Source organism: Eulemur rufifrons, chromosome 6 (genome assembly GCF_041146395.1).
Source record: "Eulemur rufifrons isolate Redbay chromosome 6, OSU_ERuf_1, whole genome shotgun sequence".
Taxonomy (NCBI): domain Eukaryota; kingdom Metazoa; phylum Chordata; class Mammalia; order Primates; family Lemuridae; genus Eulemur; species Eulemur rufifrons.
In genome coordinates, this window is record NC_090988.1 from 102305416 (window position 1) to 102327494 (window position 22079).

The following is a 22079-nucleotide window of genomic DNA, read 5'->3' on the forward strand; positions in this document are numbered from 1 at the left end:
CTCTCAAGCCCTCTTCTCTGTGAGGTTCTTTCCCCACCGGCTCCTCCACTGAGCAGGTTCCCCCAGGACTGCCACACTTTCCAGCACTGCCGAGTGCCTGGCAGTGGGCGGTGGGCACCTGTCATACTAGAGTTCAGATCAGGAGGTGTCTGTCTGTACCCCAAAATATGCACGGGGGAGGGGCTTGCCGTGAAAAGGTTCTGGACCCGCCTGGGCATGTCTGCTCTGCTCGAGGGGCCCCTGGGGTTCACCAGGGAGTGAGGGTGGTGGTGGTGGTGGGGTGGTGTGTGTGTGTGTGTGTGGGTGTGTGTGTGTGAACAAAAGCCCAGTCTCCAGACGGTATGGGAAGCTCTGCCCCATCTTGTAGCCCAGGAACAGACCCGTCTCAGAGTGCCCCTGCAGGGGCAGGGAGCGGCTGGAACATGCCCTGCTGTGGTGATTTTCGAGTGTCACCGTGGCCAGGCTATGCTGCCCAGCTGTTTGGTCAAACACTCATCCAGCTGTGGCCATGAAGGCATTTTGCAGATGGGAGTAACATTTCCAGCGGCAAACCTCAAGCGAGGCAGACTGCCCTCTGTGCCGTCAGCCGGCCTCTTGCACTCCGCGGCGGGGCTCAGGGTAGGTGAGTGTCCCCAGGAAAGAAGGTCTGCCTCGAGACTAGCACGGAGACCTCGCCGTGTCTCCAGCCCGCCGAGCCCCAGGTAGCTCGCTCCCCAGGGCCACGATCGAATGGCCAGCTCCTTTGCACGTGTGTACAGTTCTACATCCATATACACACGCCAACCCCAGTGGCTCCTTTCAGTCTGCAAACAGAGATTTTAGAAAGCATCACATTCATAGAAGAGGAGCAGGTAGCTATGTGATCGGGGAGACCGGGAGCAAGGCTTCCACAGGTGAAAAACCCGGCAGCCGAGGAAGACCCCAGACCCTCCCCGAGGGGCTCAGACCCAGCAGGGCAGTGGGACCCGCGGAGGCACGAAGGCTGCCTGAGAGTGCAGGGGGCCGAGGGACACGCCCACAGAGGCAAAGGCAGAAGCTGTCACGTTCTGAGGCCCATGGAGACTTCTTCACCCCCCCACCATGTAGCCTTCCCGGGACCCAGGACACTGGGTGCTGGGAGAGGCAGTGACCTGCTCGAGGTCCTCCTCCGAGAACCCTGAATTACTGTCACACCCTTCTCACCAGGAAGAGCACTCAGGACCGTCCATCTGAAGGGTCCGGCCACACTGCGTCCCGGGGGGGCCCTCCAGGGAGAGTGGGGAGGACAGTATAGTGGCTGCAGGTCTCCCGGGGCAGCTCCAGGATTCAGTGACCCTGGATGGGTAAGGAGCCTTCCCTGCCGTGTGCCCCCCGGCAAAGCCTCAGTAGAGGATGAGTTCTCTGGGGCAACGCCCCCCCCTTCTGCTATGACAGCCCACTAGTCACCCCATTCTGGAGCTGGCCTTTTGGAAACGTCTTTCTTCCAGACTTCTATGTTGAGTTGCATCGACTAAAGAAAAAAATCTAGTTTTAAAGAATCAAGCTTAGCTTTATTTAGAAGTCTTGCTGAGGACCACAGATGGAGGCACAGGGCCTGGGAGCAGCCCTTCGGAGAGGCCCTGTCGGGCTGCTCTGGGAGCACACAGGTGGCACCGCCTCATCGCTTGCTCAGACGGCTCGCAAAAGCAGAGTCACATCAGGCATGGGAGTGAGACTACATCCGGTTAGAAGTTACGGAGGCAGGACCCCTCGCCCATTGGACCTCGTCTCCAGGGTAGGAAAAGGTGAGGACAACGGTCCTGTGTCCTTTAAGGAATACGGTGACCAGGGCAAGAGACATGGGGCCGTGTGCTCTGTCCTGTCTTCAAAGTGTCTTTCTGGAGAGCTGCACATGGTCAGAGCTGGGGCTTCAAGCAGAAACGAGGAAACATGGCTTCTTACTTGTGCTATCTTGTCTCACAAATTGTCCCTTTTGGTGGTAAATGTATTGTCAGGTTGCACTTACAAGACCAAAGCTCGTGGTCCCCCGTGGGCAGGAAGGCTCTCCCAGGAGGCCGACAGCCTTCACTGTGGTCGTGGGGGATGGGTGCCGGGCGCCACGAGCACACTTGCCCGTTTACTGGAAGACACTCTTTAAATCCCACCTGATTTTCTAATTAGCATGATCCGGGTTCCCCAGACGTTGCCTTTTCCTGTACCCAACACGACCCCTCAACAGGACGATCACGAGGCTACTACAGATTGTACGTAGCACGGCACACTTAATAGTGTCAAAGTGAGTTACAGGTCGAAAAAGACATCACAACCGTTTAACAATACCAGAACATGCATTTGTGTATTCTTTTATTAATTGTATTATTTTTCCCCCTTGTATGTATACTTTAATTAGAGTCTTTTCCATGAAATGCAATTTTGGACTAGAGCTAATTGCAAATGTTTTTAGAGAAGAATTTAGAACAATACTGTGGGTAGAAAACTTACAATAGCCATGGTTAAAATTTGCTGGGAGCTTTCAATTGATAAGGAAATTTAGTTGTTTCTGTTACGTGAAGCATTTTAACACAACAACCAGAACTATGACTGACAGCGTCACATCAGGGTCATCAGACTTTTATAAATTTTATACAATCTTTAGAACACTCACATTAATAACATATCCACATCAATATAATTTTAGAAACGATTTAACATAACAATCAAAATTATGATAACATACTTTGATGAATTTATACATGTTTTGAACATTTATATCAATCACACACCAGTAACTGTAACTCAAGGAGTAGCTGCTATCCTCTTCCATTTGACAGTGCTTCCTATACAATTTTATCAAGTAAATATAATCATTTAATCTAAAAAGACTGAATTTAGAATTCTGATCCGGGGGAACCCTAGCAAAGATGGTCAAAAGACGCGAAGCGCTCGATCCGAAGTCACGGAGCGCTGTGAAATACGGTCGTTCACGCGGCCGGACTGAAAGTTGCGGGGGTGTCAAACCGCAGCCTTTTAAAGCTCCGTTTCCCTAAGGAATCAAAAACCTAATAGAGACAACACAGGAATTATCCTCCTAAAACATAAAATCTTTGTTTTTCGGGCCAGTAGCCTAGAGGTAAAGAACCCTGCCGCAGCCGGGCAGGGGCTCCTCGCCGGAGGCCCGGCTGGGTAACCCGGAAGTGAAACCCGACGGCGCTGCCGGAACTGATCAGACGCAGGGAGAGCGCGCCCGAGGTCCCGAGCGCACGTAGCGTTATAAAGGGACTGAGCGAGGACGCGGGTACCTCGAGCGGGCGGAGCGACTGAGACCCGCCAGGACGAGCCCAGCGCGCAGGATCGCGCCCGCCACCGTCTCCGACAGGCGGCCTTGTGCTTTGTCCGCTTCCTCCTTAAATAGCCAGTCGTGTTACTCCAGGACAGACATTTACCGTCTACGGTTCTTTCTCACACAAAATTATTCTCTTTCCATTTTTACCGTTCTTACCACACTTACATCCTCATGGCCGTGACTTTCTCCGCCTCTCTCCGCTCGCTGCTCCCTTCTGGCTTCGTGTCTCCTTCCTAAGTCCACGTGTTGAATAACCTTGGAATTAAACAAAATAATGCTTTTTCTCAATAAGGAACACATTTTTGTGCCTTTCTTATAATTTTTTTCTCATTAAAAACACATCTCATTTTGGCATACTTTGCATCTAGAATTATCTGTATTAAGAATTGTAATTCTTATTCCTGGTAACCTTAAATTTTGGTGAAAACCTAGGGAGCAAGATCTTGATGTCAGTATTTTATAGATGAGAACCATTTTATAATTTCCAGGAACATGTTTCCTTTTAACATCCGGAACGTCATTTCCTGTTGGACATGACTCAGATATTGAATGAATGTTTTTAATTTATCATAACTTCAAGATTTCAAATTATATGAAAAGTTCATTTATAAGCATTTGTCCTATTTACATTTACCTAATTTATTTATTTTTAACAGTTTACATAGATTATTTACGAAAACGGAGATAGTAGACAAAGCTAGTCATCATTTCAAGTCATTTATTTCCCTGTAAACCACTTTTATAGCCTGTGAATGTTCAGTGTTCACCTAAGGAAGGTCCTTGGAGCTAAATGTGTGATATCTGCGAATCACGCAAAGATACAGCCATTTTCATTAAACCAACGGTGATAAATTCGTCTCACTTATCAAAAATTACACAAAGATCATTCTGGTTTTAGCTGGGTTTATAGCTTTATAATCTTCATGCCAAACCCTGACTCCTTAAGATAGCAGAGACAAATATAAAACTATCTGGTAAGTAAACCCAGGTAACAATGTGTGCTGACAATTTTGAGGATGTTTCAGTTTTTATCAATGATTTTAAAGCTATTTCATTTTTTAAAAATTTACTTAAAAATCATGTGAACATGGAAAGTATTTGGGATAATTTATGAGCACTCATTTATTTATAAGTTAATGTGGTACTGTGTAGACACAACATATGACGATACTTGTACATATATGTAAACACATCTAAACATACACACCTTATTCATTTTTGAATTTTAGCCATGAAATAGTAATACAAACTCACTGGCTTATAAAAGACAGCTGGGTCCAAATTATTTCTGACAAAATCGGGACCTGTTCACACTGCTAAATTTTATCTGTCTGGATGGGTAATAAGGTGAAGTCCATGAACCAAAATTTTGGGTAAAGCACTTTCTATGGTTTTGATTTTAAAAACCTCATTTACCTTTTTTTCCTTCCATTTCAAATGAGTTTAGGGTTAAATTTTCAATGTTTACATTTTGGCTAGAAGTGACTAAAGTGTATAAGAAAAACAAAGTCTCCAAGTAACCTTGAATTAGTAATACCACAGTGAGTTTTACCTCCACACCAGTAGAAAAGTCAGCAGATTTGACATAGACAGAAATAGAGTTGAGAGAGAACTTAGAAGACTTTACATTTTAACTCTATAGTTGCAGCTGGACCATCTGGGCTCTGAATTTTTTCGCTATAATTTGCCTGTCGGTTTAAAATGTGCACAAGAACAAGCCGCAACGCGTAGGCAGCTGGAGTCCCAGAAATCCTGGCTTGCTTAATGTTTGCGGATCCCACCTTGGCCATTTCAGGGTTAAATCTCCTTCAGCCCACCCCTCCCATCCAGGGGGGCACTTGCACGTGCAGGCTCTGTACACACGTCATAGATGTCGTACATACATACGTGCACGTCACACATGCATGCCATACATGAAGCCTGCTGAGTGCTGCTGCGGGCGGTTGCCGTTCTCCTTGTTGGGCCAGTGCTGGGTGGTTTGTTTCCCTCCGTGAGTCAAATCGAGATGGGAAGCAGCGGCCCCGCCGGCCAGACAGGCCCACTCCTTCCTGGTGTCCTCTGGAGAATTGAGAGTCTCGGGAAGGACTCGCCCCTTTGTCAGGGAGTGAGACCAGCCAGCTGAAAATGGCTCAGGCCCGCCAACCTCGCGGAAGGTCCGAGACTGCTCAGGAGGGACCCCCGGTCCTCTGCGGCTGGAGGGGCTGGAGGGGCTGAAACCTGGGCTGGCGCTGGAGCACTGGGTCCCCCCCATGTTCCAGATGGTCCCAGGCAGTTTATGCTGAGTCCCTCTGGGTCACCATGACTGTCAATTACAGAAAAAGAATCAGGCTTAAAAAAAAACTAAACTTAATTTCAGTAGAAGTCTCACAGGACGGCACACCGAGGCCCACAGCCCAGGAGCAGCGCATCAGGCGGCCCCGGGTGGCCCCGGGTGGCGCACAGGCGGTGGCAGCACCTGCTCCTCAGGTCACTGACTCAGAGTCGCAGGAAGCAGGGCCACATCAGGGTTGTGTGAGACCACTCCTGGTCACAGACTGGGGGCACAACCACCAGCCTTGTCGGACGCCGTCTTACGTGCAGGAAAAGGCAGGGACAGGGCCGTGTACCTTGTAAGGAGCACAGTGACTCGGGCGAGAGACGGGGGCTGTGTGCTCTACCCAGGTTTGTCTTCAGAGCACCTTTCTGGAGAGCGTTGCGTCACCACAGCGCCCGGGGCTTTGTGAATTCTGCTGGCAAATGTGGCTTCTACATCTGTGGCTTTGTCTCACAGGTCATTTCTTCCGTCCCATCGCAGTCGGGGAGGAAACAGGCAAGAACAGGCAGCAGCCTGGACGCTCGTGTTGGCGCCGGTCCCCTGGGGCCGTGTCTCGGGGGCTCACCGGGCAACACCCACGACTCGTGCAGCACAGGGGTGAGTTTCCTGTGGCTGCTGTAATGAGCCACCACAAAGCCTGTGGCTTAAAACGATAGAAATTTCTCCTCTCACGGCTCTGGAGGCCGAAAGTCGAACACCAAGGTGTGAGCAGAGCCACGTCCTCTCCGGAGGCTTTAGGGGAACGTCCACCCGGCCCTCAGCCTCGGGGGCCCAGGCTTCCCTTGGCTTGTGGCCACATCGCTCCAACCTCTGCCTCTGTCCCCATGGCACCAGCTCCCCTGCGTGTGTCTGTCCCTTCTTCCCACAAGGCGCCGATCCTGTTGGATTTGGGGCCACCCTAACGGCTTCGTGTTAGTTATATCCATAAAGTCCCATTTCCATACAAGGTCACGGTCCCCGGTGCAGGGCTGAGGACATCAGTACATATTTGGGAGGGGCACAGCCCAGCCCCAGCACCTGGCATGTGCCTCACAAACCCCCTTCTGTCCTGCAGGGAAGGTTCTTGGGCTACATGATGACCACACGACAACTGCCTGGCTCTGCTCTTTCCTCCCTGACCTCGGAGACCCCGCACCACTGGGTAAAATGGCTTCAGGCGGGTGGCTCCCCCCGGAGCGCCCCCAGGCCAGACAAGGGCCCAGCTGCAGCGCCGCTGCCTCTGGCCACCCCCGGCCCCCAGACACTTGTGCTCCCCAGCGGAGCCTTCGGCCTGGGTTTTTCATCCTTGTTGGGACACAAGAAACAAGCAAATAAACAGCCTCTCAGTGCTGTGCGGGAGGGGAAGAGAGCCGGGGCCCCGAAGGAGGCGAGCGCCAGGCTGGAGCCTCTGTTCTGACCCGCAGAACCACAAGCCCGAGTGGGCCGACCACCCATCTGGGTGTTCCGAGGGCAGAAAGGTCTGATTCCGAGGACACGTGCAGGGAAAGTCCAACACGGGGACATCTGAGTGGGGGCCTGAGACAACGAGGGAGCAGGACAGAGACGTCTGGGACAGACCCAGCGTGGCATCAGACCACAAGCCAAACCCCGATGTGTGGACAGACCACGAACTGTGAAACACACCAGTGAAACACAAACAGCAACACAGCAGGGGCCACACTGGGTGGGGGGGAGACAGAGACAGGGAGACACAGACACAGGGAGACACAGAGAGACAGGGAGAGACACAGGAAGGGCGACTGTGGTGCCACGCTAATGGTCTATATATAGGCGGTGGGGAGAGCCCCTGGCAGGCAGAGTCTGACCACTGGCACCGCCATGCTGTCCCGGGGGTGCCCTGGGCTGACTGGCACCCCAGCAACCTTTCCTTGCACTTGCACGGCCGGGGTCGCGGGGCTGCCACGAGGGACTCGTGTTACCGTCGGAGGCCGTGGGCCATTCACCCCAGCGTGACACCTGCACGTGTGCTCCAGGCCGCCTGAGCAGGGTCGTGGGGCACTGTGGCGTTTGCGCAGAAGCCTGTGAGTGAGGGGACATCCGCCCGGGAAACTCTACATCAACCGTTAGCCGTGCAGCCCTGCACCCGCGGCTCCCCAGAAACACCTGGATTTCTGCCCGCTGACACTGCTGACGTTGGCACGTCCCAGGAGATGACGGGGTTTCCACGCATGCGCGGGGGCTGCTGGGACTTGCACAGACTGTGCCCGACACGCACGGGAGGAATCCCCGCCGCAGGAAGCAGCGGTCAAGCCCAGGGGCTGCAGGGCCTGTCACTGCTGACGGCGCCAGCCGGGCAGGGCTGCGGTGCCCACGGGTCCCTCAGTTAAGGGGCTTCGTGTTGGAGCCGCCTCCCCGTGGGAGGCTGCATGTGCCATGGAGAGCTGCACGGAGAGGCGCGGCCGAGGTCCACGTGGAAGAGAAAATACACGGGGTCCCCACCATGTGTCGGGGATTGTGGGGGTGTTGTAAGTTGTGGGGGTGTATGTTTGTGAGTGTGTGTGTCACTGTGTGTGACTGTGTGTGTGGGTGTGAGTGTGTGACTGTGTATTGAGTGTGTGAGTGCATGTGTGACTGTGTATTGTGTGAGTGTGTGACTGTGAATGTGACTGTGTGAGTGTGTCTGAGCCTGTGACTGTGTGTGTATGTGACTGTGTGTGTGTGGGTGTGGGTGTGTGACTGCGTGTGTAGTGTGTGTGTGTGACTATGTGAATGTGACTGTGAGTGTGTGACTGTGTGAGTGTGACTGTGTGTGAGTGTGTGTGTATGTGAGCGTGAGCATGTGTGTGACTGGGTGGGTGTGGGTGAATGTGACTGTGTATGTGTGAGTGTGAGTGTGTGACTGTATGTGTGTGACTTGTGTGTGTGTGAGTGTGTGAGTGTGTGTGTGTGTGTGACTGTGTGTATGTGTGACTGTGTGTGCATGTATGTATGTGTGTGTGACTGTGTATGTGTGTGTGTGACTGTGTGACTGTGTGTGTGTGACTGTGTGAGACTGTGTGACTGTGAGTGTGTGATTGTGTGTGCATGTATGTGTGTGTGACTGTGTGTGTGACTGTGTGTGTGTATGTGTGTGTGACTGTGTGTGTGACTGTGTGTGTGTGTGTGTGACTGTGTGTGTGAGACTGTGAGTGTGTGGCTGTGTGTGTGTGTGACTGAGTGTATGATTGTGTGTGAGTGTGTGTGACTGTGTGAGTGACTGTATGTGTCTGTGTGTGACTGTGTGACTGTGTGTGTGACTGAGTGTGTGACTGTGTGTGTGTGACTGTGTGTGAGACTGTGTGACTGTGAGTGTGTGACTGTGTGTATGTGAGTGTGTGACTGAGTGTGTGATTGTGCATGTGTGTGTGTGGACGTCTGTGGCTGGGCCAGTGTGCGCCAGGCAGTGGCAGGCCTCGTAGGTGGACATGATGGGGCCCCTTCCCCGGATCCCTCTCTGCCGTCCTGCCGCGTCCCACCTGCTCCCGAGGCCGAGACCCAGGCCGCCCGCGCCCACCCGCGCCCGTGCCCGCGCCCAGCCCATCTGAGCTGCAGGCCTCCCGCCGCCCTGCTGCTGCCACCGTGTCCTTCTCTGCATCACCCCCTCGCCACGGGGCTCCCAGCTGCATCCGGCGCCTGGGGCCGCAAGGGTCTCTGGTCCCCAAGGCTGGGCTCTGCCAGCGCTCGGCCCCCAGGACAGCGCCCACCCTCCCTGTGCCTGCGGCTTCCCTTGCCTGCTCTCGGTCTGGGTGCCCCCCCAGCCCCCCGTTCACCCCTGAGGCTCCACCAGGTGCTCTGTCCTCGGGGTTGGGGGGGCCTGTCCTGAGCCGCTCACGAGAGGGCTGCCCAACAGCCCTGCGGTGCATCCCAACGGCGGCAGGCTGACCTGCTTGGTTTCCATGGGGACAGGGCTGGCCACACATGTGTGCCCACTGACCTCCCTGTCCTGGGCTTGCTGCCTGGCACTGGGGGCTCTCAGAGCGTCCCCCACCCTCAGGGAGGGAACACGTGTGAGGCCCAGGCAGGGTGGTGAGGAACGTGCCCAAGGCCACTCCCCGGCAGCAGGGACCCAGCGTCCAGGTGTGGGCGATCGAGCTCGGATGCCCCTACCCTCCACACCACCCAGCGCAGCCACAGCTGGGAGAGGAGTGGGAGGGGAGGGGAGAGGCTGAGGCCACAGGCTTCCCAGGGACCCCGCCCCAGCCAGGCCCCTCCTCTCTCCACCCCCTCCCACAGCTTCATTGCCCCCGAGGGGGACTGTAGCAGCCTCCCACGAACACTCTGGGTCGCTGTGGCGTCTGGACCCTGTGAACAGAGAGCTTCCCCAGCCCACATGCAGAGGGGTCAGGGCGGCCACGGGAATGGGCTCAGGCTGACGACAGAGTAGCTGGTCCCTCCAGCCCAGCCCACGGGGGACCACAAGGACACTTTGGCTGGGAGGGAGGGGCTGCAGGTCCCCAGGTCCTGGTGGGGCCCAGGAGGGAGCCTGCGGATGGGCACAGCCACACCAGACAGCGGGAACACCACGGGGAGTAATGTCACTGAGGTTGGGTGGGAGGGTAAATGCATTATACTGACATACACACACCCCCCGAGCTTTTCTCTGTGTGGTGTGTTTCTGCATCTCAAAACCCTTTCTGGCTGGAGAGGCCATGCCCCTCCCTGGACTGCCTGATTCTGGGGTGGCCGGAGCCTGCCTTCCCTGTGCAGACCAGCCCAGCGCCGGGCCTCCCGGGCCCCACCTCAACCCTCCCCTGTCCCCCAGGGCCAGGTGCCAGGCACCCCCGTGGTTAGCGCCATCCAGAACGACTCCAAGGAGCCTGTCCAAGCTGCTTGCCCCCGCTGCTGCGTGGCCCTGCCCAGCCTTCCGTCTCCTGAGCACCTGCTGTCCCCCAGGGCACGGTATGTGCTACCTCCTGTGTCCAGAACCCGGGAGTAAGATTAACTCTGCTGCGCTGAGCTCTCCTGTGTCTCTCTTGTGGCCGCACCTGACTCACTGTCTCACGGAAGAATGCAGGGCAGTAAACACACCAGAGCTTCCTGTGAACAAAATGTTTATGTGGTTATTTTAAAGCATAGAAGGAAAAAAAACAGAATTTCCCTGAAGAAATGGCATTAATAGCAACAGGGAAGTGACCATGGGACCCTGGGCAGGGGTATAAATGGCCCGGGGCACAGGAGGCTCCACACCTGCACCTCTCTCTCACCTGCTCCTCCCACCTGCTCCTCCTCAACCCACCAGAACCATGGGCTGCTGTGGCTGTTCCGGGGGCTGCGGCTCCGGCTGTGGGGGCTGCGGCTCCGGCTGTGGGGGCTGCGGTTCTGGCTGTGGGGGCTGCGGCTCCGGCTGTGGGGGCTGCGGCTCCGGCTGTGGGGGCTGTGGCTCCGGCTGTGGGGGCTGCGGCTCCAGCTGCTGTGTCCCTGTCTGCTGCTGCAAGCCCGTGTGCTGCTGTGTGCCAGCCTGTTCCTGCTCCAGCTCTGGCAAAGGGGGCTGTGGGTCCTGTGGGGGCTCCAAGGGGGGCTGTGGCTCCTGTGGGGGCTCCAAGGGGGGCTGTGGGTCATCCTGCTGCCAGTCCACCTGCTCCCAGTCCAGCTGCTGCCAGTCCATCTGTTGTAAGCCCTGCTGTTCCCAGTCCAGCTGCTGTGTCCCCATCTGCTGCTCCCAGTCTAGCTGTTGCAAGCCCTGCTGCTCCCAGTCCAGCTGTTGCAAGCCCTGCTGCTCCCAGTCCAGCTGCTGCCAGTCCAGCTGTTGCAAGCCCTGCTGCTCCCAGTCCAGCTGCTGCCAGTCCAGCTGTTGCAAGCCCTGCTGCTCCCAGTCCAGCTGTTGCAAGCCCTGCTGCTCCCAGTCCAGCTGCTGCCAGCCCTGCTGCTCCCAGTCTAGCTGCTGCAAGCCCTGCTGCTCCCAGTCCAGCTGCTCCCAGTCCAGCTGTTGCAAGCCCTGCTGCTCCCAGTCCAGCTGCTGTGTCCCCATCTGCTGCCAGTGCAAGATCTGAGCTCTGACTGCAGACCCAGGTAACACCATCTAGTTCAGATTTCTCGAGCTGTGTTCCAAGGTGCATCTCATAGCCCTGAAGCTCTAATCCCATCCTACCCTCCAGAATATTCTTCCCTCAGTGCACAGAGCTGGGCACTGCACAGTCCTGCTACAGAGCAGGGCAGATAAAGGGAGGACATTAGCATTGCGCCCAGCAACCCCTCATGGGACGCGTAAGTCCCCATCCCCATGCCCCCCACCCCCACCCCAGAGGCCAGTGCGGAGTTTCTCATGTCCTGTCTTCAGATCCGCAGCCTCTTCAGTGCCCCAGCCCCTGAGCCCCTGGCCGTCCCCGACTGTGGCCCCCCCTCCCCAGCCATGCCCCATACTGGACTGACACCTGCTTTCTTTTCCTCCCTGCATATTTTGGCCCCAAATGGGCATTGTGAAATGCAAAAATAAAGACTTTTCCTCTGCAGCAGACACAGTTCTCATGGTAAATCTTTTCCAGCTCCTGTCTAATAAATGAAATCCACCAGCTTTGCCTACACCCTGGCGCCCGATTCACTCCGTCCCTGCACTGTCCAAGACTGCTGCGTGCAGGCCCCGTGCACGCCATGAGGGAACGGAGCCGGGAGTCCGGACCATGGGAGGGGACTCCGGGGAGACACCAGCTCCTTCTGGGAGGAGGTGGGAGCCCCGAGGGAGGTGAGCGGGGAGTGGGTGGAGGGAGAGGCTCTGCTCAGGTAAAGGACGCCGTGAAGGTGTGCGGGGCTTGGGGACAGTGCCACACGCAGTACCAACACGTTGGCAGCTAACTGTCCTCTGGGGGCCTCGGTTTCCTCCCTTGTAAAATGGGGATATGTGCCCGCCTCCTGGCGTCGTGTTCGGTCCGTGCACTGAGCTTCCCATGCCGTCCCACACACACAAAGCACGGGGCAGAGTCGGCATTGTTGACACCACGGCTCACGGAGGGTGCATGCGTGGGGGCTGGGGGGCCGTGCGGAGGGGTACGTGGGACACACAAAGGAGTTCCATCTTTTTTCTGGACGTGAGGAGCTCGGGAGGATCCCAAGCAGGGGGTGTCTGGAAGCTCCACGGGGCGGGGCGGGATCGCTGAGCCGCTAAAGGAAGAGGTAGCGTCCCAGGCAGAGCAGTAGGACAACCAGAGACCCAGGATGGGGCTTGACGAGGCTTTGGTTGGATTCGGCAGGGTGTCCAGGAAGCTCCCGGGGTCCGTTTGGGCGACTGCGTGGAGGGTGCGGGTCCTGAAAGCGGGACACCGAGCGGCGCATCTTCTTTACCTGTGTGACAGATCACTGCAAACTCAGAGACCTAAACCCACAACAGGCATCACTCCACAGTGTCCGCAGGTCCCAGGCCCAGGCACGGTGCAGCGGCGTCCTCTCCTCGGGGCGTCCCAAAGCCACAGTCCAGGCGTCAGCCTTGCTTGGGCTCCTATCTGGAGTTCGGGCCTCTCCAAAGCTCATCCAGGTCGTTTAAAGCATCAAGATCCCTGTGGCTATGGGCCCGGGGCCCCCAACTTCTTGTGTGCAGCGCCAGTGACTGTCTCAGCTGCCGGAGGCCTCAGCCCCTTGCCCTGCGGCCCCATGGGGCATTCCCAGCATGGCTGTCGCTCCTGCCTGGACCACAGGGACACGTCTCTGACGCTGGATGTCGCCAACATCCAGACTCCCTTCGTAAGAACTCATGGGATCAGGACGTTCCACCCAGGACAATCTCCCTCTTGGGTCACTGGACTGATGAGGGGCCTGGGCCATGTCTGCAAACATGCCCTGCCGTGGCGGAAGAGGGCCACAGCGGTGCCATCTCGCCACGACCACAGGGTCCGCCCAGGCCCAGGGGAGGATTCCAGAGGACGAGGGCCTGTGAGGGCCCTTCTGCGGTTCTGCTTGTCACGGGAGGGGATGCAAGTCTGGGGAGAGGAGGACAGGACACAGCCACAGCCCCCACGGGACATCCAGATGGAGGCGTCCGAGGCAGGGCAGATGTGCAGGTCTGCAGGGTGAGTTTCCACACAGATCCGGTGCCGTCCGCCGAGACAGAGCGGCACACGGCACGAGAAGCCCCGGGAAAGCCGGCCCGGGGCCTGGGAGGGCCGGGCTCCCGGACCCCACACGGGGAAGACATGCTCGCTCGTCTGCGTAAAAACTCCTGGCGACTCTACAAAAATAAACCTTGGAAAACAAAACAAAACAAAAATAAACAACCAAAAAGCCTCTTGAAATTAATCAATGAGTTTGAGTTTAGCAAAGTTGCAGAATTCAAGGTCAACACACAAAATACAACACACTTCTATACGCCAGCAATGAATAATTAGAAACCAAAATTTAAACCACAATATCATCTACCCCCACTGCAAAAATTAAAATATATAAGCATAAATTTCACAAAAAACACACGGAATCTGCATGTTCAAAACTACAAAATGTTCCTAAAAAATCAAAGACCTATGTAAATAGAGAGACACACCATACCCATGGATGGGAAGACAAAACACAGTACCAATACCAATCTCTCAAACTGATCTATAGTTCTAAAGAACTTTCCACCAAAATCTGAGCGGGATTCTTTGCAGATATAGAAAAACTGAATCTAAAATTTATATAAAGAAGATAAAGGAATTAGAGTAGCCAAAGCAACTTTGAAAAAGAAGAACAGAGAGAAAAAACACTAGCTGATTTTAAGACTCAATGTGTGGCTCCAAAAGCCAAGACCCTGTGGTGTCGGCAAAGCCAAGCCACGTAGGCCAGCGTCACGGAGCAGAGGACGCAGGGCCGCCCAGGGCACAGCAAGAGCAGTTCCGTGGTAGGAGGGTCTTTCCCACAGTAGTGCTGGAATAGCTGAACGTTTGCAGGACGAAACGAAGCCTGACCCAAACCTCATTCACTTAATATCAAACATTAAATTGAATTAACATTAAATAGTAACTCAAAATAGATCATGAGATGTAAAACATAAAACCATAGGACATTTAGGAGATGACACAGGAGAAATATCTCCGTGACCCAGGGTTAGGCGAGGCGTTCCTAGACATGGCACCAAAGACACAATTCACAAAAGAAAAAATTGAACTGGACGTCGTGAAAATTAAAAAGTGCTGCCCTGGAAAAGACCCTGTTAAGAGGGTGAAAAAGAAGCTGGACTTGGAAAAAGTATTTGAAAATCACATATGTAACAAGAGATTTGGATCCAAAGTATTGAAAGAACTCTCCAGACTCGAGGGTGGGAGGCACTCTCCACTTGGTGAGCAAAGACGGGAGGAGACGTCCACGGAAGAGCCACGCGAACGGGCGTCCACGTCAGTGGCCTGCAGGGCAGTGCGGACCTAAGGGTGTGGTGGGACGCACGGCACACAGACTGTGGGAACGCAGGCTGCTGGCGAGGGTGCACAGCGCGGGTGGGAGCTCCCGGCGGTCCAGCCACTCTGGAAAATGGCGTGGCCGTGTCCTGTAAGTCAAACACTTCCTATGCCACCCAGCAGTCACATTCTGAGTATTTGCATCCTAAGAAATAAAAACTTCCGTGCACATAGGAACCTGTGCATAAGTGTGGACGCCTGTTTCACATGTTGGCCGAAATCGGACACAACACGACCGTCCTTCGGTGAGTGAGCGACACACACACACCGCGAGAGCCTGGCTTCACTTTCCACTCGTGACCCCAACAGATTTTTAGTCTCCAGCCACCACCCCCCACCCCAGCTTCTGCCCCCAAACCTGCACAAGCTTACAAGAAAGCCGGGGCCCCTCCTCTGGTGCCGGCAAGAATGGTAGCCCCTGGGAGCCCTCGGGCTGCCCCCCGCCCCTCAGCCACCGTCAGCCCAAGCCCGAGGGCTCCCCTGCTCCTCGGCCACGTCAGCTCCGCACAGAGCCACCTGTGCCCACCAGAAAGCCTTGTCACGGAGTGGCAGGCCTTGCCACACGCTGTGTGGGGCTTCATTAGTCTTGACATCCCAGCTGAATTTGGGGTGGCCGTCTACCCTGTCTCTGTGGGGCTGGGGAAGGAACAAAAATTGCCAAGAATCCACATGACAGATGCCACCTGGCAAAGAACGGGAGACCCACAGGCATCCCTGATGGTGCGGACGGATCCCAGGGACGTGACTGCAAGAGCCGATCTCAGACAGTCACCGTTGTCCTAGCCCAGTGATGTGACACTCGTGCTGAGACACCACCACACTGAGATCACCCGCACGGTGGCCAGGGGTCAGGACTGAGGCAGGGTTTGACTATTAAGGGCTAAAATAAGGGAGTTTCTTTCAGGTGACAAACAGTTAAGTGTTGGGACTGTGCTGATGGTTCCTTGAATCCTCACATGTGACCAAATTTCACGGAACGATGCCTAAGAACATGCACGTGAACCCTGGTGAGACCCACGTCCGCTCTGCGGCGGTGTTGACAGTGCTGTCCCCAACCCCAGGTCCCAGGAGGGACGCGTGGCTGGGGTGCTGGAAGAGGCGACAGTGGGGAGGGGGGCTGGTGTCTCGCGGGGACAGAGCTGCAGTGTGGGGAGATGAGGAAGCTCTGCAGATGCAGGTGGCGGCGGCGGCGCAGCACCGTGGCTGTGCCTGAGGCCACGGAGCTGGACGCACGATGAGAAATGGTTAAGACGGGAAACGTTAGGGTAGCTGAGCTTTAGCACCAAGGAAAGGAGATGGCCACGGTGCCTGGGAGGGACACTGGGGTCTGCACTGTCTTCGCAACGTGCCGTGAGAGGTGACCTCCAAACGCAAGCGTGTGTACAGTGTCTCGGGTTTGCACGAGGAGGGATTTGGCGCCTCCCTGCTCCCCTGAGAGCCCAGCAGGGGCTGTCCCCTCCCTCGGCCTCTCCGCACACAGCCAGCGGCTCCCCTGACTCTGGCCTGCGCCCACGGCTCTGCTTCCGTCCCCCACAGCCAGCCTGCCCTGGCTGTCATTGTCCCTGGGGGACCTGTGAGCCGTCCCCGCAGTACAGCCCAGGCCCATCCGTGCGCGGGGCTGGATGCAGCAGGGGCTCGCGCCCTCCCCCCTCCCCCACCCTCCCCCAAGCGCTGTCCACTCTGGCAGCTGGACGGGCTCCACCCACACACGGAGCACACACCTGCAGAGCCAGGGCCTGTCCCGGGCACCTGGCCTTGAACCTGCCCACCACGGGGAGAGGAAGGACTCGGGAGCCCTGGGAGAAGGCTCCTGACTCAGAAGGGGCTCCTCTGAGCCTCGGGGGTGTCCCCTGCCCCCTGCGCCCTGCTGCGGTGCAAGTCCACACTGCCAGCCTTCCCGCCTCGGCCCCTCGGCATGCAGAGAGCAACAGCAGGCTGGAGCCTCAGCCCCGGCATGGCCGGGGGGTCGACACCCTCCGACCTGGCCTGAAACCTCTTTTCCTTGCCGCCAAGATGGGTGTCCGATGGCACCAGGCCTGAGTGATCCCCTGGGGGTGGCCTGACTTCCTGTCTCATGCGATGACATTTCTCCCACCGCTCACTTCTCAGAGCGCGAGGAGGCCCCAGAGCGGAGGCTCGGAGGAGGAGGGGGCAGAGTCGGGGAGGCCTGAAGGAGGACCCTGGTGAGGACCCTGGGGCTGGGGGAGAGACAAGGCCAAGGGGACAGGCGTGGTAACGGCCAGGGGTCCCTCACAGAGCGCTAAGGGGCTGCAGACCCTCCCCCTGCACTGTCACCGGTCCTTGGGTCGGTGCTGCAGGCGGAGCGGGTGCCCCCCATGCCCGTGCAAAGGGACGCGGTGTCCAGTGTGGGGCAGCGACAGGACTCAGGCTCCCTCCCCAGCAGCCGGGCTCTGAGCAGCACAGCAGTGACAGGAAGACCCTAGACTGCCAGGAGGGGGTGGAGCCTCCATCCTGGGCAGACCCGCCCTGTCCCCAGGCACCAGGCCCCCCAGGCAGGACACAGGGGTTGGAGCAGCACAAGGACCAAGGTCTGGGGCCTTCCCTCCAGGTCCCAGAGTCTGCGGGCACATCCTGGGGGGAAGCAGGACTTGGCCTCTGAGCCGGGAACCTGCAGGTGTGCGCGTTCTCGCTGGGCTCAGGTGAGTTACTCCGTAGTTTCTGCACTAAACAGGCTATTTCTGCGCTCTGAGAAAAGGGCAGGAGAGGGTTCCGTGAGCGCAGGCTGTGAACACCTAGTCCACACGCCCAGCGCGGACCCGGAGCTTCCCGCACGAGGGGGCTGGGACAGCCCTGTGCCCACACCACCAGGGCTGCTTCTCAGAAACGCACAGCGATTTCTTTGCAGCGAACTCTGAACGTCGAGGACAAGGACAGGAGGTGGGAGGAGAAGGGCCCATGAGTGGGCTCCCTTCCCTCCTGCAGGACACCCTCTTAGGCGGGCAGTCTGGAGAATATTCTGGCTTCAGCCCCACGTGACCGCCCTACGCACCCACGCCAGGGCCTGAATATCTCAGGTCTGGAAGAAACACAAATGCAGGTCACCCGACCGGAGTCCCCAAAGCAGGAGATGCAGGTTGGACACGGCAGCAATGTATCAAGCTCACCTTGTTCCCAGGGTCCCCAGAGCCCAGAGCAGAGGGGGCTTGAGGGTTCAGACAGCAGAGCAACCTGTCAGGAGGAAGTGGGTCACAAGGACAGAGGAATGTTTTTGTTATTTTAAATGACACACAGTTTCTCCTGGGAAAGTACAAAAACAGACACAAGGAAGGGCCACTGTGGCCACGAGGACCCCTGGGCAGGGATATAAAGGCTCCAGGCTCAGGGAGCTCCACACCTGCATCCTCCTCTCACCTGCTCCTCCCATCTGCTCCTCCCACCTGCTCCTCCTCAACCCACGAGAACCATGGGCTGCTCTGGCTGTTCCGGGGGCTGCGGCTCCGGCTGTGGGGGCTGCGGCTCCAGCTGTGGGGGCTGCGGCTCCAGCTGCTGTGTCCCTGTCTGCTGCTGCAAGCCCGTGTGCTGCTGTGTGCCAGCCTGTTCCTGCTCCAGCTCTGGCAAAGGGGGCTGTGGGTCCTGTGGGGGCTCCAAGGGAGGCTGTGGGTCCTGTGGGGGCTCTAAGGGGGGCTGTGGGTCCTGTGGGGGCTCCAAGGGGGGCTGTGGCTCCTGTGGGGGTTCCAAGGGAGGCTGTGGATCTTGTGGAGGCTCTAAGGGGGGCTGCGGCTCTAGCTGTGGGGGCTGCAGCTCTGGCTGTGGGGGCTGCAGTTCCGGCTGTGGGGGCTGCGGCTCTGGCTGTGGGGGCTGCGGCTCCAGCTGCTGTGTCCCTGTCTGCTGCTGCAAGCCCGTGTGCTGCTGTGTGCCAGCCTGTTCCTGCTCCAGCTCTGGCAAAGGGGGCTGTGGGTCCTGTGGGGGCTCCAAGGGAGGCTGTGGCTCCTGTGGGGGCTCCAAGGGGGGCTGTGGCTCCTGTGGGGGCTCCAAGGGAGGCTGTGGCTCCTGTGGGGGCTCCAAGGGGGGCTGTGGCTCCTGTGGGGGCTCCAAGGGGGGCTGTGGGTCATCCTGCTGTCAGTCCAGCTGCTGCCAGCCCTGCTGCTCCCAGTCCAGCTGCTGCAAACCCTGCTGTTCCCAGTCCAGCTGCTGCAAACCCTGCTGTTCCCAGTCCAGCTGCTGCCAGCCCTGCTGTTCCCAGTCCAGCTGCTGCAAACCCTGCTGTTCCCAGTCCAGATGCTGCAAACCCTCCTGCTCCCAGTCCAGCTGCTGTGTCCCCATCTGCTGCCAGTGCAAGATCTGAGGCTCTGGCCCCAGCCCTCGATGTCCCCTGTGGGTCCTCATCTCCCGACAATGGCAGGAGCCCCCAAGACCACTCCATCTCACCTCTGGAGCCTTCGTCAGCCAGCGTGTGGAAGCTGAATCTCTGCACTTAGGGAGACCCAGTGCTCCTGGTGTAGGAGACAGACACCGTTCACCTGGCGGGCTCAGGCGTCTCCTGTCCTCAGGGAATCAGGAATCCCATTTCTTTGCTCCCCATGTCCAGCCTCCGAGGCCCCGGCCCCTGCACCCTGTCATGCTCTGACTGGACCTGGACTCCGGGACATGAGGGGTTCCCGGCCACGCGCCCTCTGGAGCTGCTCCACCTCCCAGACCTCCTCCCCGCCTGCCCTGGGACGCCAGCGAGACCCCTGTGCTGGGGCAGGCGACAGCCAGTGGAGCCCCCAAACCTGGGAGCCCCGGAGCTGTCAGCTCCTTTTGCCACAAGAGTTGGTCGAGCCCTAGGCCGTCTCTGCTTGCCCTGCCCTTTCTGACTGTGTCTGTGAGGCTCGAGCTGCACCCTTGAGTCCTTAATAAACCTCGTCCGCCCACACTGCTGTTCTCACGGTGGTTCCTTGTTCTGGTACCGATTAGCGACTTTCCTCCCGCTGCCCTCGCCTCACTCCTGCCTGTGGAGCTCCGTGTCCTAGTTCAGTGACGATTCCTCTGTGTGCTGGTCCACTCCTGTGACCACCCTCCCGACACCTGCTGTGCACAGGCTGAGGACTCGGGCAGAGGGGACAGAGGACACGGCACCTGCTTCAAGGGTGTTGGGGACCTTTGGAGAATGTGGAGACTGAGACGCCGCCCACGGGGAATTTTTTAAAATTCACTGAGTCAAAAACCAGCACCGCAAGTCCAGCGTGCGGTCACGGAGTCCCACGGTGCCACGCGAGCAGCCTCGCGGCACCTCCTGGTGTCTCCCATGACCGTGTTCGTCTGACCTTGCAATGTGGGGCCTGAGCACGCGCCTCGGGGCGTCTAAATTCCCAGTTCCTTGTCCTGGAAGCTTCTCAATCCTGTTGGGGGAAACTTAAGGCGCTTGAGGAGCAGCGTGTGCCGCCCACGTGGTCTGCACTGGCCACCCGGGTGGGTTGAATTCAAATGGATTAAATTAAGTGCAGTGAGTCGCGCACTCGCACCCCCAAGGTGGCGGTGGCGAAGGACGGCTGTGGCACAGAGGTGGCTGCAGGGAACGGGCGGCGGCTCCACATGGGGAACCCTGGGGCCGTGTGGGTGGAAGACGCAGATGCTTCAGGAAACGGCCTGGGAGTGAGATGAACAGTAACAGAAGTGTGAGCTTATGGCTCCACCTTGCTCAAACACAAGGAGGCTAAAAGGCCAGATTGCTGAAACGAAACAGGCTTTGGGGATTCTAAACTGCATGCAGAAGAGAAGAGTCACCAGCTCACGGGAGAGCAGGCTCTCGCTGGCAGAGCCTGGGCTGCAGAGCTGGCTCCTGCCGACACAGCGTGTCCGTGGTCGGGGCCAGCGTAACGCTCACTGTGGCATCCATGGAGCTCAGGCATTGCTGGACAGGCTTCATCGACTGCCTCAGCGAATCCTGACTCTCTTGAGGAAGACCTGACTTTCCCCGAGATCGATTTACTACCACAGAAGTCAGCATGGCCAGAGTTGGTAATGGGGATGTAAAAGAAGAAACACAGACGACTCTACCAAGAGCAGAGCGTAGTGCTGGCAGTTAAAACTGTGGCTCAGTTTCCAAGACATGTTATTTTAACTGCCCTGTTTATCCTTAAACATTGACATAACTTTGATGTTTAAATGGCAAGATGATGATTAAAAATTTTTTTACAAAGTAAAAAAATGAAATGAAATGAGGTAAACGGTTCAAGTAAGTTTTGAGGATGCCATCATTCCTGGGGTCAGGGTGACTGTCTCCATCGTGCGCACAGACGTCCCTCCATAACGGGGTCCCATGGAGGAAGAGCAGTGTCCCTGCGAGGTGTCACCAGGCAGGGAGCTGGCTGCAGAGCCACCAGCCGTGATGCCCGGATTTGTTTACGTGGCTGCCGTCGCACACGCCTGCAAACTGAATGCCTTAAAACAGGTCCTGCTCTGGACCCCGTGTTCCACGTCGGCTGTGGGGATGGCCTTAGGGACACTGCTTAACCACACCAAGACTGTGGAAGTCAACGTCCTGTAGCAAAATGCGTATACGTGAGTGAGTGTATGAGTATATTTATGTATGCACGTGTGTGAGTGTGTCTGTCTGTAATACAGGGTGCGTATCTGTGTGTCTATACTGTAGTGTGCGTGTCCACCTCTCTGTAGTACAGTGTGCATGTCCAGGTGTCTGCAATAGAGTGTGTGTGTCCACGTGTCTATGGTACAGTGTGCGTGTCTGTGTGTGTGTAATACAGTGTGTATATCCATGTGCCAGTCATACAGTGTGCATGTCCATGTGTCTGTAATACAATATGCGTGTCCACGTGTCTGTAGTACAGTGTGTGTGTCCACGTGTCTGTAGTATAGTGCGTCCACGTGTCTGTAATACAGTGTGTGTGTCCATGTGTCCATCGTACAGTGTGTGTGTCCACGTGTCTGTAATACAGTGTGTGTGTCTATGCGTCCATCGTACAGGGTGTGCGTCCACGTGCTATAGTACAGTGTGCATATCCACGTGTCTGTAATACAGTGTGTGTGTCCATGCGTCCATCGTACAGGGTGTGTGTCCACGTGCTATAGTACAGTGTGCATATCCACATGTCTGTAATATAGTGTGTGTGTCCACATATGTCCTCCTGCTGCTTCTGCCCCCCTGGCGGGACCCGGCTCGCACACGAGC

At 56.7% G+C, this 22079-nt stretch overlaps 2 protein-coding genes across 2 annotated transcripts; both read right to left on the minus strand.

Moving 5' to 3' along the window:
* Window positions 1-10706: 10706 nt before the first annotated feature.
* Window positions 10707-13716, minus strand: LOC138385039 (uncharacterized). The gene is given in 5 exon segments (XM_069470668.1): window positions 10707-11251; window positions 11405-11591; window positions 12732-12869; window positions 13361-13501; window positions 13606-13716. Coding segments are annotated over 5 exon segments (1122 nt in total).
* A 3329-nt stretch (window positions 13717-17045) lies between these two features.
* LOC138385040 (uncharacterized) lies at window positions 17046-20816 on the minus strand. The gene is given in 8 exon segments (XM_069470670.1): window positions 17046-17145; window positions 17577-17653; window positions 18228-18329; window positions 18331-18454; window positions 18698-19280; window positions 19337-19376; window positions 20407-20536; window positions 20683-20816. Coding segments are annotated over 8 exon segments (1290 nt in total).
* Between the last annotated feature and the right edge of the window lie 1263 nt (window positions 20817-22079).